Source organism: Bos taurus, chromosome 2, assembly GCF_002263795.3.
Source record: "Bos taurus isolate L1 Dominette 01449 registration number 42190680 breed Hereford chromosome 2, ARS-UCD2.0, whole genome shotgun sequence".
In the NCBI taxonomy this organism is placed as follows: Eukaryota; Metazoa; Chordata; class Mammalia; order Artiodactyla; family Bovidae; genus Bos; species Bos taurus.
In genome coordinates, this window is record NC_037329.1 from 22,844,358 (window position 1) to 22,857,665 (window position 13,308).

General features: G+C 31.9%; 1 protein-coding gene across 2 annotated transcripts in view; it reads left to right on the plus strand.

The window, feature by feature from the left end:
- Positions 1-10,681, plus strand: part of SP3 (Sp3 transcription factor) — a 57,797-nt gene extending 47,116 nt beyond the window's left edge. Inside the window, exons 5-7 of one of the 2 annotated variants that reach the window (XM_024980137.2) lie at positions 948-1,140; positions 6,381-6,577; positions 8,932-10,681. In XM_024980137.2, coding sequence (XP_024835905.1) covers positions 948-1,140; positions 6,381-6,577; positions 8,932-9,248 — 707 coding nt within the window. In that variant the 3' untranslated portion in view covers positions 9,249-10,681. Of the gene's footprint in view, positions 1-947; positions 1,141-6,380; positions 6,578-8,931 lie in introns of those variants that run through there. The other variant, XM_059878085.1, reaches the window with a different exon arrangement.
- The last annotated feature ends 2,627 nt before the right edge of the window (positions 10,682-13,308 follow it).

A 13,308-nucleotide genomic window follows, 5' to 3' on the forward strand; every position in this document is an offset into this window, starting at 1 on the left:
AATTGGAGATATTAGATAAAGCATATTTTATTCTTCGTGCTACTTTTGGCTCCAGTTATTAATGACTAATACAGATCTAAAATAATTTTCTATTGAGATTTTTAGTTTACATAAATCAAAATGAAAATGGGCAGAAATTTATGTTTTACCAAAGACGATTCTATTCAGTATTCTAAATCATGTATTGTTTTTTAAAAGATACTGTTTTTTTCTGAATTGAAAAAACCTCTTAGCTCACTTAGAAAATGATGTTATTTCATTATTGATATAAAGAAAGATGTTTGGCTATGCTGAGAAAATGATGTAGCCTCCTGCCATATCCACTCTTCGTCACCATTGCATGCTCATTTTGTTTCTCAGTCTGGTTTATAATAAAATTCCTTGAAAATAAAAAATCTCTCTTACATGGGTACCTCCTTCCACAGTGATACTGTGGTTGTGGCCATTGTGGATGTTTTTGCAAGCATTGACTTTAAAGGTTAGGTTTATGAGTAATAATTTCATAGTACCTACAGGTAGGCCTAATTGCATTCCCATAGTTTCTACAAATGGGTATAATTGATACAGACTGTACGAGAGAGGTTTAAGGCATTAGAATTTGTTCCAGTCTGAGTTGACCGTTAGATATATTGACTATTTGAACAGTTATAATTAAGTTTCAGATTGTTTTATGACTTAGCTTGCTCAAAAAAAAAAATTGGCTTTCTTACTGAATTTTAAAAAACAAGCTCTCATGCTCTCTTTTTGGCTTAATCTCTGATATTTAGAATAAAACAAATTGTTTTAAAAGAATAATCCACAACAAGGAGCAATGATTATGCTCCACCAACAGATGATTTTTTTACGTATACATAGTATTTACTCATTTTATCTTAGAGAGGCTCAGATCTCTTGCTATCTTTTTGGGCCAGTGGGCTGCTTCTCATCTGTATTTGTTTTTTCTTTAGATATTAGGATCAAGGAAGAAGAACCTGATCCTGAAGAGTGGCAGCTCAGTGGTGATTCTACATTGAATACCAATGATCTAACACACTTAAGAGTACAGGTGGTAGATGAAGAAGGGGACCAACAACACCAAGAAGGAAAAAGACTTCGAAGGGTAGCTTGCACCTGTCCCAACTGTAAAGAAGGTGGTGGGAGGTATGCACACATGCAACATACTTTTTTTTTAGGCTGCTGATATCATCATCCTAATTTTTGAAATGCTGCATGCCCTGTCACCTAATTAAGGGAAATTATTCACTACATGATCATCTTGTGTGTTTGTCTGTATGAGTGTGGCAGAAAAAGTTAGTGAACAAAATATATGAAATCACATTTTTAGTTCTGAATGCCTTTTTTTAAAAAACTAAAATTAGTTTACTTTAAAAGAAGTGTAGTAAGATGGCATTTAACAGGCCCATATCAGATAATTTGCAAACCAGCAATGAGATTTGCCTAAATACTGATTAGAAAGTTGCTTCTTAACTTGAGAATAACTTATATAATATAAAAATAAGTTTAGAAATTGGTGATAAAGTGTATTTTCCGTTTTCAACAGAAATGAATAATAAGCATTAATGGTGGAATTTTTTAAAAAGTGAAACTGTAATATTTCTGTTCCGTGTTTTTAAAAATAAACATTAAGCAAAAAATGACACACTCAAAACCTATCAGTAACTGTATTAAATGTGGATGGATTAAGCTTAATAATTAAGAGATTGAGTCTCCGATTATCCTTAAAAAACAAACTCCAGCCTTACATTGATTATAAAGAACATCTTAAATTGGCACAGAAATATTGAAAATAAAGGAATGAAAGAGATTTATTAGGCAAATGTTAACAAAAAGGAAATATGCATAGCAGACATGGTATCATTTGATATCTATTTGATATTTTCACCTAATCAAATGGATAGATAGGGATATATTTCTTAATAACATGAAGTTTTCATCAAGAAGTTTACTAGCCATGGTACCTTTTCCCCACAACTTTGAAGTGTATAGAGAAAAAACTGATAGCACTCTAAAGACACACCAACCAAATCCTCCAGTCATGGTGAAATATCTTAATATACCTCTGTCAGAAATGAGCTATTTAAATAGACCAGGGGTGGGGGGATCTATTAATAGAGTTAATGAACTTGATCTAATAAAGCCTACCTGCCTTTGAAAAGTTGATCTGTACACTGGCCAGCCCATTCCCATTAATAATAATGACTAATTGTTAAAGTGAGAGCTTACTATGTTCTAGATAGTCTTATATGTGAGGCGTGGAGAGGATGAATGGTTTTTAAGAGCATGTACAACTGGGATTTGTACCCAGTTTCTTACTCTTGGACCTGTCTTAACCACTATACTGCCTCCTGAGTAAATTTGCTTCTGCATCTGATCCTTAGGCATTTGTATTTACTAATGGTAATTATTCACTTGTTTGATTTATTCTTTGAAATGTTTTGGTCAATTTAAATAAATTAGTGTGGAATTTGGTTAGACAACAACTTTTCTGAAGTTTACCCTCATTTTTAGAAGAATTTTCAAGATAAATTATTCATTAAAGTCAAATCTGAGGGTCATGGCTTTGCCTGTGTTTTGTTTATTCTTTTTCTTTAAATTGAAAGTTTCAAATTTATGTTTATTAAACTAAAACATGCTCAAAAAATTCAGAAATATAGAAGACTATTAAAATAATACCTAATTTCTACCCCACTTGAAGATGACTGTTGTAACATATTTGTATTTATCTTTCCAGACTTTAAATATATTTTAAAGTAGAATCACCTTCTCTGTTTTACATGTCTGTTCTTCTTATTTTGAAAATTTTTGTGATCATACTTCCAAGTCTACAAAAAGCTTGCATCAGTTTTTTATGACTCTAGTATTCTAGTGTGTGGATGTATAAGAATTTAAAACTTTTTGGGAGTTTATTGTCAATTAATTCTTACACATATGTCTTTGCACATTTGTCTGATTATTTCATCAGTATAAGTTGGCAGTGGTGGAATTGTTGGATCAAAGGGAAATGTCTCCTACAAAGTTGCATTAATTTATATTCCATCGGTGGTGTATGAGAACGTCTGTTTGCCCACACCCTTGCCAACAATGAATTTTACCATTTTTTAAAACCTTTAAAGTCTGAGAGATGAAAAGTAATGCCTCACTATTCTTTTACATAGTATATTTTTGTTACTTTGTGAGATTGAACATTTTTTGTTGATATTTTACCATTTAAAAATTTTGTAAATTATTTCTGTCTTCTGTGAATCTGTTAATTTGTTTCTGTGTCATATGTGCAGATATTTTTTTCCAGTTTTACATTGCCTTTCCATTTTTTCAGTGGTTTGCAAAATGTGATTGTTTATACAAGTAAGGAGAATTCTCACAGTTTGCAAACTTTTCTTTTAAGCACAAATTTTTTACTTGAGATGCATTGTTATTATGCTATTATTATGTCTTCCTCAAACTGAAGATTATAAAAATACTCATTTTCTAGAACTTCTGTGAGTTCATTTTAAAATAATTTATTCTGAGCAATTAAAATTGAAGTTCTTAAGAAAAAAACTATATTGTTTCTTAGCGCTCATTTGCACAAAATTCAGCTAATATATTCATGATAGGCACAATCATAACATAGGCAGTTGCTACATCCAGTTAATAGAAGCATAACATATAGTAAATCCCATTCCGCAAAGGTGAGATAGATGGCATTTTAGAATATTGGCCTTTTTCTTTCAGCAGTATTCTTTAAAAGAATATAATAGTGTGTGTAAAGTGGCATCTTTAAAGAACTAAATTTTGTTTTTATCTTTTTGAGCAAGGTGTAAAATATAATTAAATATTTAAAAATTATATTTGTTTGGGCATTTAGCGAATATTTATTAAGCAGAACCAGCCTTCAGAAACTTTGAAGAGAGGATAGTAAAATAAATTCTAAGGACATTATTGTTACATAGGCTTTGTGTGAATTAGACCTCAGCCCATTTTTTTGAAAAATAAGTTATTTTGTAAACTCTGTTACTTTCCCTGTCAGCCTTTCAGTTTGTGTTTTGTTTCTCCTGTCCCAGGCAAAAGACTCAATTTACTTTTTTAATCCTTCCACTCAGAATTTAGCTTGCTTCATTGTATCGTTCTGTCTTTGCATTATTAAAATTTTGGGAGCAAGTTTAAGAAGTCAAGAATATGAACTTAAAATTGTTAGTTTTTTTAGGTCATGTAATAGGTAGAGGGATGTAAATATATAAATCAAGAAGAAAACTTATGGTAATCTTTTATTACTTAAAGGTTGTTAAGAAATTTACTTAAGTTCTCTTTCTTCATATCACATGCCATAAGTCCATATCTAGCATATCTATGTCTTGAGTAAAATTTGTCTTTGAATAGAAACTTGAACATGGGTATTGGGCTTTTCTCTTATATTGTATATTTTTGTGTGCCCTGTCTTCATTTTTTTCTTTCTTATATGCCTGTCTCATTTTCAGACAATAAATATGTCTTGTTTCCTTGTAATTCAGTTGATGAACAAATATCTTTCCCTGGAATTTTGGTTCTTTGAAAACTCATTTGTTGCAATAATTTATTTTAGTCTTGTGCTTTGTTCCTGCTCTCAGGCTAAAATTTGCAAAGTTAGTACAATAATAGCACTTTTGAATTTATAAAAGACATTGATTCACCTGAGTGGCAGGCTTAGAAGAGAGGCAGGAAGTTATGAGTGTAGAATCAACTGAATTGGGTTCTCTGTGAAATTGCTATGGTGAACACAATATGTAAAATCAGTTTGTACACCAATAGCCACAGACATTGCTCCTTTTCTTTGGGCCATTCAAAAATAAATTTAAAAGAGCTAAACTAAATGGAAATACTGTTGGCTTTGGTTAAGACTTTGGCATTGCAGGTGAGCCAGCAAAACCTATTTCACTCAGCTCAGCTCTTCGAAGAGAGTTGTAGAAATTGGGGGTGGACTGGAGCTGAAACTAGAATTGTGTTAGATTATGACATCCTTGCCCTTGAGACAACAGCATGACTCCTCCTTGTCTTTACTTATGCTATTCCTCTGCCTGGAATGCCTTCCCTCCTTTCTATCTAAATCCTACCCACCTTCTCCACGAAGCCTTCTCTAACTACTGGAGCCCACATTGATGTCTCCCTGTTCAGAACACCTATGGCACCTAACAGCCAGCACTGCACCGTTTAGCACTGTTTGTCCTATGGCAATTTCACATGCTACTGAGTGTGAGTACATTAAAATATAAATGTGGGGAAATATGCATTTTTCCAGTAAAATTTGAGAAACAATAGGTATATATATACAGGAGGATTTGCAGGCTTATGGACGGTTTACAGGCTATATACCTAGACAGATTGTGGGAGGAGGGGAAGTTGGGTGGGGGTCTTAAATGTATCTTTTTTAATCTCAGAGAAACTGTGAAGTTTATATAATAAAATTTCGACAATTGAGTCTAAAATGTCATTTTTTAAAATATAAACTCATTTATTTGTCTTTATTCAGTAACTATCCTTTTTTGTTGTTGTTGAGGTTGAGTAATAACATTTTCTGTAGTGTTTAATACAATTTGAATATCATTTCTGGAATCAAAAATGTTTCCTTCTTGCTTAGGCTAAGATACCTGTTCACCCATCTAAGCACATATCTTCTAAGCCTTGTTCTTGCCATCAAGTACTGAAATGTAACAGATGTAAAACTTTGCAGTCTGGAGAAACTGCATTTTATTTATGTCTCTGATGTATAATTTGGGGTATCTGCATGGTTATTAGTAAGGGAATTTTAACTGTAAGATAATTTTTATTTCATACAATTCTAGGGATCTAAGATGACAGGTTTGTCTAGATTTTTTTCCTCTGGTTTTCTGTAAGTCAGTGTATATTCAGGATGTGGCCATACAAATATGTGAATCAATAATGCATATATCATATTAATTTAAAGCCTGATTAAGGCATCTAATTAATTGTACCTGTGATGAGTTAATGCATCTATTGTTGATTTATTTACTTTTTAAATTAGCTGACATCGTGACTTTGAATAGACCATTTAGTTTTCCTGTACAACTAATTTAATTGAATTGGGTCTATGCATAGAATTTGTGAATGGTTCTGACAAGATAATAAATAGCTTTATTATACACACTGTGTATGAAATGTCCTCTTAAATTATGTATTTCTTGAACATATTTACATTTGGACAGCATTCACATTAGTTGTGGAGTAAAAGAACATGTAAAACTTCCAAATTCTTATTTAAATTGATTTTAAACGGTTTTGGTTTCTGATTGACCGCATGGTGATAATGTCTTCTATTTGAAATTCAGCATGTTGAATATGATGAGTGGTATTGTCCGTTTGAATATTTTCATATAAGTATATATTATTCTGTGTGTGTTTTTTAGAGGTACCAATCTTGGGAAAAAGAAGCAACACATTTGTCATATACCAGGATGTGGTAAAGTCTATGGGAAGACCTCACATCTGAGAGCTCATCTTCGTTGGCATTCTGGGGAGCGCCCATTTATTTGTAACTGGATGTTCTGTGGTAAAAGATTTACTCGAAGTGATGAATTACAGAGGCACAGAAGAACACATACAGGTTACTAATCTTTACTTTTAACAGACAAAAATTAATTATATGGCTACATACTACCTTGAATTTTTTTTTAAGCATAGCTTACTGAACTGAATCTTTTAAAATATGATTGTTTACATCACATTGCTATCTTCAGCAACATCAATTTAAAAACACTTTATTCTAAACAAGCCATATATATGGCTTATCTTATAAAATAATGTTTTATCTTATGCAGACTGTGGTTAGTGTTGTTTTTTTCAGTCAGTTTTTTGTTTTCATTTTATTCAGTGTCTTAAGTCACATTTATCTTCTCATTGTTAATTACGTCAATGTTCTAAATTAATTGTATGCTTTTACTCTTGATCATTATTTTCTTCCTCCTTAACACTGTAATAATAATTCCTTTTCCTCTGATAATCTCATGTTTTAATATATGTGAAATAAGCAGAAAACTCTTTTCTTTGAGGGGTGATAACCACAGCATCTTTGATGTCAGGATTTTCATTTAATTATGTTTACATAGTGTTTGTATGGTTGTTACATGGAATGGACCTAGGAATGACCCCAATTGAATTCTAACTTAATATAACATACGCAGGTAGTTTTCTCTTACTACTATATAATGATCAATTTGATCATCAGTCTATGCTCAACATTTGAAGAATTGATAAATATATAATGTATTTACAAAGCCTAGAGAGTTTAGAAGGAAGAATTATGGTGAAACCTTGAAATCTCTTAGATCTAAATATATAAAGTAACCCATGAAATATGTAGCAGTGTATTATATGCTCTACTTGTTTTAATTTCTGTCTCATCAGGTAGGTAGACAGGTGAGCTTTAGCTGTTTGAAACTGCAACTGGCAATATAAGAAAGTAGATAAAGTATATCCGGAGGCAGAGATCAGTATCACTGGGCTAGTAAGGCATTGTTGGGCATTAAGACCTTAAGATGGGCCTATACTAGAATTTTCCTCAGTGGAATTTGATCAGCAGGATATGAAAAGATACAGTGTAGAAGGGAAGAAAGGTCTGTGATCAAAGTGTAGGAAACACTGTGTTAAAGGTTTGCTATGCGAGCGCCTTCAGGGAGCACCTTCAGTAGTCTCATAGTGAGCACTGTGCGGCTTCAGGTAGGGGAGGTGGTGGCAGCCTCTCATGGTGCCATTTTGTCACTGAGCATCTCCCAGAACTAATGTTTCAAGGGAAACTTTGGGGAATAACCTTCCCAGAAGAATAGTATGCAAATAGAAGAAGTGAGAGCTCCATTTGTCATGAGTGAAGATGAGATTCTGTTAATACATTTCTTTTATGTAGGATTGAGCCATGTTAGAGAGTCCTTGGAAGTTAAGTAGTGGAGACCTTTAAGTATTTAGTTATCTACAAATTACTCTTAAATCCCGTACCACTTAGTACAATGGTAAATTTCTGTACTCTAATAAAATTTGGTATTTAAGGAAGATTTTTCTGGCATTGATTTGTTGGATTGGAGAGGGAAAGCCTAGCATGTCGCTGTAATAGTTGAGGCATGAGGTCTGATGAGGACCTGCTGAGAGGAAAGTTGCTGAAATGAGATAGATAAGACATTTTGAAGAAAATAAGAAAGTATTGGATTTGTTTATTGTATAAGTTCTCTGTGTATTCCTTTTAGTTTGGCCTTTTGCCTTACCTTCTAGTAATCCACCCACATAGTGGGTCTTCAGCATAATAGAAGTTTTGTCTATCCTTTGTGTAAAAAATGTTGTTTTAAAGTACTTTAAAAAATTTTTTTGTTCATGTTGAAAAATAAATTTAGGCATCAGAGTCTTGTTAACTTTAACATCATGATGTATTAAGCTTGCTTTTGATTATTCCAACTGAAATCAGATAACCATCTCCAGTTCTTGGGACTACCCAGTCTTTATTAGATTTCAAGCTTGTGTCTTGGCTTTAATTTTGAAGTACTTTGTGTAGTTACTTGAATTTGCATTTATGAGTTGGAAGGTTAAATATCAGGATCTGACATTTTAATAATATCTGAAGTATAGCTTAAAACTGTAGTTTTCTTTAAAGAAGTATGTTGCAGGTCGTCATTTTTAAGCTGGTATCTTATAACATGTTTCAAAACAAACTGTTAGCGTAGTTGAGGTATTAGATTCTTATCTGATATCAGTGTATAGTTTAATAAGTTTGAAGATTGCTTTTCACCCAAAAATAAAGATGATAAATTTATTTTGAAGAAAAAATATTGCAGGGACAGCTCATGAATCAAATACAATTCTAATTGCATTCTGCTCCCTGTCCCTAAAACTGTCAGTCTTAGCTTATTTTCTTTCTCAGAGAACGAGTCTATTAATGTTGAATTTAAAAACTAAGTAACTCAATTTCTTTAACAGGTGAGAAGAAATTTGTTTGTCCAGAATGTTCAAAACGCTTTATGAGAAGTGATCACCTTGCCAAACATATTAAAACACATCAGAATAAAAAAGGTATCCACTCTAGCAGTACAGTGCTGGCATCTGTGGAAGCTGCACGAGATGATACTTTGATTACTGCAGGAGGAACAACACTTATCCTTGCAAATATTCAACAAGGTTCTGTTTCAGGGATAGGAACTGTTAATACTTCCACCACCAGCAATCAAGATATCCTTACCAACACTGAAATACCTTTACAGCTTGTCACAGTTTCTGGAAATGAGACAATGGAGTAAATATTACACAAATACTTATTCATTGTGGTTATTTTTATACAGTAGTGAGAAGAATATTGTTCCTAAGTTCTTAGATATCTTTTTATTGATGTGCAAAAATTTTTGGATTGACAGTAACTTGGTTATACATGACACTGAAATGCCTTACTTTGTATGATATTCCATAGTATATTAAAAATGGTAAAATTGCATGGGTTTTGTAGGTACTTTTGGAATCTAGAAGAAATGAAATTTTACCAAGTTATATAAAGAGAAAATTGAATTTAACAATGCGAATGGTAGTCTAACCAAATGCACCAATCCTGTGTGGTTTAGTGTAAAAATGAGAACATGTTGGTATTTATCTATTGTAAGATAAAAAAGTTGGTGGGTGAAAGAAATCATGTTATGATAAAAAAAATTTTTGTAATTTTCTTGATGACTGGAATTTTTATTATGCATAACTGACAAATCAAGTTTCCAAGCAAATGTTACATAGTGTAGGCTTTACTTAGCTTATCAATTTGTCATTTTGAAGCTAATTATTTTAATTAGGTTAACTATGTACAATATTTTAAGCATTACTCTTGTAAGATTTTGAAAAATACATTTTAACATGGAACTCTAGGGATAGTCACCTTTTAAATCCTGTTGAAAAGCCATGTTTAAGATTTAATTTGCCAAAATAATGTCTTGTTAATATCCTTTCAATAACGAAGTTGGGCAATATAACCAATGTTTAAAAAGGTTTAAAATGTATAGGTTGAGGCATTTGGGTGGTAAGAAAATGTTATAGTGAATTATCCCTTTTCTTGAATATTGGAGGACCAAAAAAATAAGGTTTATTGCGTCTTAGCAGTGATTTTTTTTTTTTTTTAATCCAATCTTGTTTCCAAAAACCACATGTTTGCCAGGGCCTTAAAAGCCATCATGTAAATTACCAGTAAAGTATAACATATGCAAACATAACAAAATCACTTCCATAGTGACGATACTCCAACCATATGGATATTAGTCATAGAGAACTAGAGGTTTTATGATATTTTTTTAAGTCTTTTTTTTTTTTTTTTGGTCTAGGTAGTCAGTCTGCACTTAAATATAAACCATTTTCCTTTTTTTGCTTTTTCCCTTAAAATTTATATGTATCCAGTACATTTAATTGAGAAATGTATGTTTTTTATTATGCTGTATTTTCTTTTTATTTTTTAATTATTGTTTATATTTTCAATTATTAAAAATGTACAAAATAAAGTTTCATTGCTGGTCTTGTAAGAGCTATACAATTTTCTTAAATGTATACCTATAACTGCAGCAGTTCACCTATTTCAAAAATTTGGAATTCTGTTCATTTGTTATTCTTAAGACCACCTCAAATTTAAAGGCTACCTTATTGTACGTTTAAAGTGTATTATAACAGTGTGGTAGTTAATAAAACACTATTTTTTTTCTTTTGAGTTTGTTGTATTCCTGTGCATTTAAAATAATTGCAGTGGTATGGGGTGAGAAAATTGGTATGGTTTATTTTTCTTAGCATTTTATTTGCAGATTCTTGATTTCAGACACTGAAATTATTATAAACATATATATTAAAGGGAAGAGTAGAGGCTCCTGGAGATTACTTTTTTTCATCTAAGAATGAGCTTAGGAAATAGAACTTCTGAAAAAAATCTTTTAACTCTCAGCCTACATTGATTCGTAGGAATTTTATCAGTCCATTTTGCAAAACCTTGTTTTTTGTTTCCCCTGTTAAAGCAATGCAGAATATTTTGATTTATCAAAAATTTGAGTTTACTTGAAGATTCTTAAGAATGATAACATAAAACAGCTTTGGTAACCATGACAAGAGTTATTTGAAAAGGTGGTTTTTTAATTTATGTGTATTTAATCATAAAGGCAGGGTAAGAGGGAAGGAAAAATAAACAGGATATTAATGTGAATATTTTAGATATTTTAAAATATCCAGTTACTCTACATGTATAGAGTAGGATTAAAGATTTCCATTGTCTGTTTTCCGGGCCCAATCTGATACTGTCAGTAATACTAATATTTTTGAGTGCTTAGGACAACACTAGATACACATAAAAACAAAGTTTTTCTAAATGTGAGATTTAAGCTTGTGATGCAGAATAAGAAGTATTACTTGGAATAGTGAACATTAATGAATGTACATTTATTTTGAAGTTACAGGGCTAGAATTTGAATCTTTAAACTCCTTTAAATAATTTTTAGAATTTAAAAAATTATGTTGAGTATGTGAAGAGGATTACATGAGAAGGTTGCTCACTTGAGAAATTACCCATTAAATCAGGAGATTAAAAAACCTTTTTAGAGTGATGGCGTAGCTGCTGTTGTTGTTTTTAATTGGAGGGTAGTTTACAATGTTGTGTTAGTTTCTGGGGCTGTTTTTAATACTGAAGATTTATAATAAGTTTATAGAGAGTTTTCAATCTGAGTTTCCAAGCAAATTTTATCACTTCTTAGAGCATGAATGCAATGAAGAAAGTAAGTAGTCTTAAAAATTGTTTAAATAAATTTTTAGATTTTTTTTGGAGAGCCTGCCTGGAATATACCAGTAAAATTTGGGTGTTTGCCTAACAAAAAAATGAAAGTTAGTATTCAACCTCAGCCAAGGTGACTTTAAATATTTCTGTTTTTTTAATAGAAAAAAATGTTTAATACATTCTGGAAACTTACTATTTGAAGAATTACCCTAAAGTAATTTTTTTCTAGTTAAATAAAATCTCTTAGTATTATGTATGGGTGTAATGTTTTAGTGTAAATTTGCTCTTCAGTAGGTGTTTTCAGCAATTGCTTTGTTTTTGTCAAGGCTAGAGTTAGTACATACTCAGTATATTTACATACAAATAATTCCTGTTTATCAGAACATATTCATTTAGTGGACTAGGCGTCTGTACACTATACCTCAATTTAAAGAAAGTATTACTTGAGAAAATTTTATTTTCTGTAGATTGATACTTAATGACTTTGAGAAGTAATTCACTTAACTTAAAAAAGAACATAAAGCTTTAGAAAAGTACCTCAATTACAAAAAGGTGCCCTGTAAGTAACTTTGGGCAAAATAGTGAAGATGCTTAAATTATTTCAAAATAGTGAAAACATTCTAAGTAGTAAAAATACATTTAAGGTGAAGGCATGTCAAACATATTTCAAATAGGTCTTAGTATTCATTAGAAAATGCTGGGAGTATTTAACAATCCACAGGCCTAACTTCATCCCTGACCTAAATCTACATATCTGGAGATGGAGCGTATATATACATGACCATTGAAAGGTGGTGGTTTGAACTGCAGGGGTCTGCTTATACATGGCTATTTTTCAGTTGTAAATATTACAGTACAGTCTGGTTGGTCGAATCCACACGTTACAAATCAGTCAGAGAGGGCCAATTATAAGTAATATGTAGATTAACTCCCGTGTTCTAGGGTCAACTGTATTTTTAACAACTCCTCAAGTAGCTCGCAGCAGCAGCAGCAGCAAGTAGCTCTCATAAACACTCCTGAGTTAAAACCATAACTAGAAAAAGTGTCCCCTTGTATCTTAATTGTAGTTAGGATTGTATTACTTGAAAATTTCTCTTATTAAAAATTTCAGTATTGTTTGAAATGTGAGATTATTACTAACATTTTGTTTTAAAATATATGTGTTGGTCATGCTACCCTACTAGTAGGCAATTTGGTTTTCAGTTTTAATTATGTTAAGTAGATAAGAATTGTTTTCAATGTAAGAACAATTTGTTTCACTAAATAGTATTTTTAAAACTTTTTGCCATGAGTGAATAAGAAGTAAGTCTTTTATAGTCTGATAATCAGCACAAAACGAAATTGGTTGATACCTTGGAAACAAAACTTGATATTTAGTGAAGTCTCTCAGTCATGTCCGACTCTTTGCGACCCCATGGACACCAGGCTCCTCCATTCATGGGATTTTCTAGGCAAGAGTACTGGAGTGGGGTGCCATTTCCTTCTCCAGGGAATCTTCCTGACCCAGGGATCGAACCCAGGTCTCTCCCACATTGTAGACAGACGCTTTACCGTCTGAGCCACCAAGGAAGATATTTAGT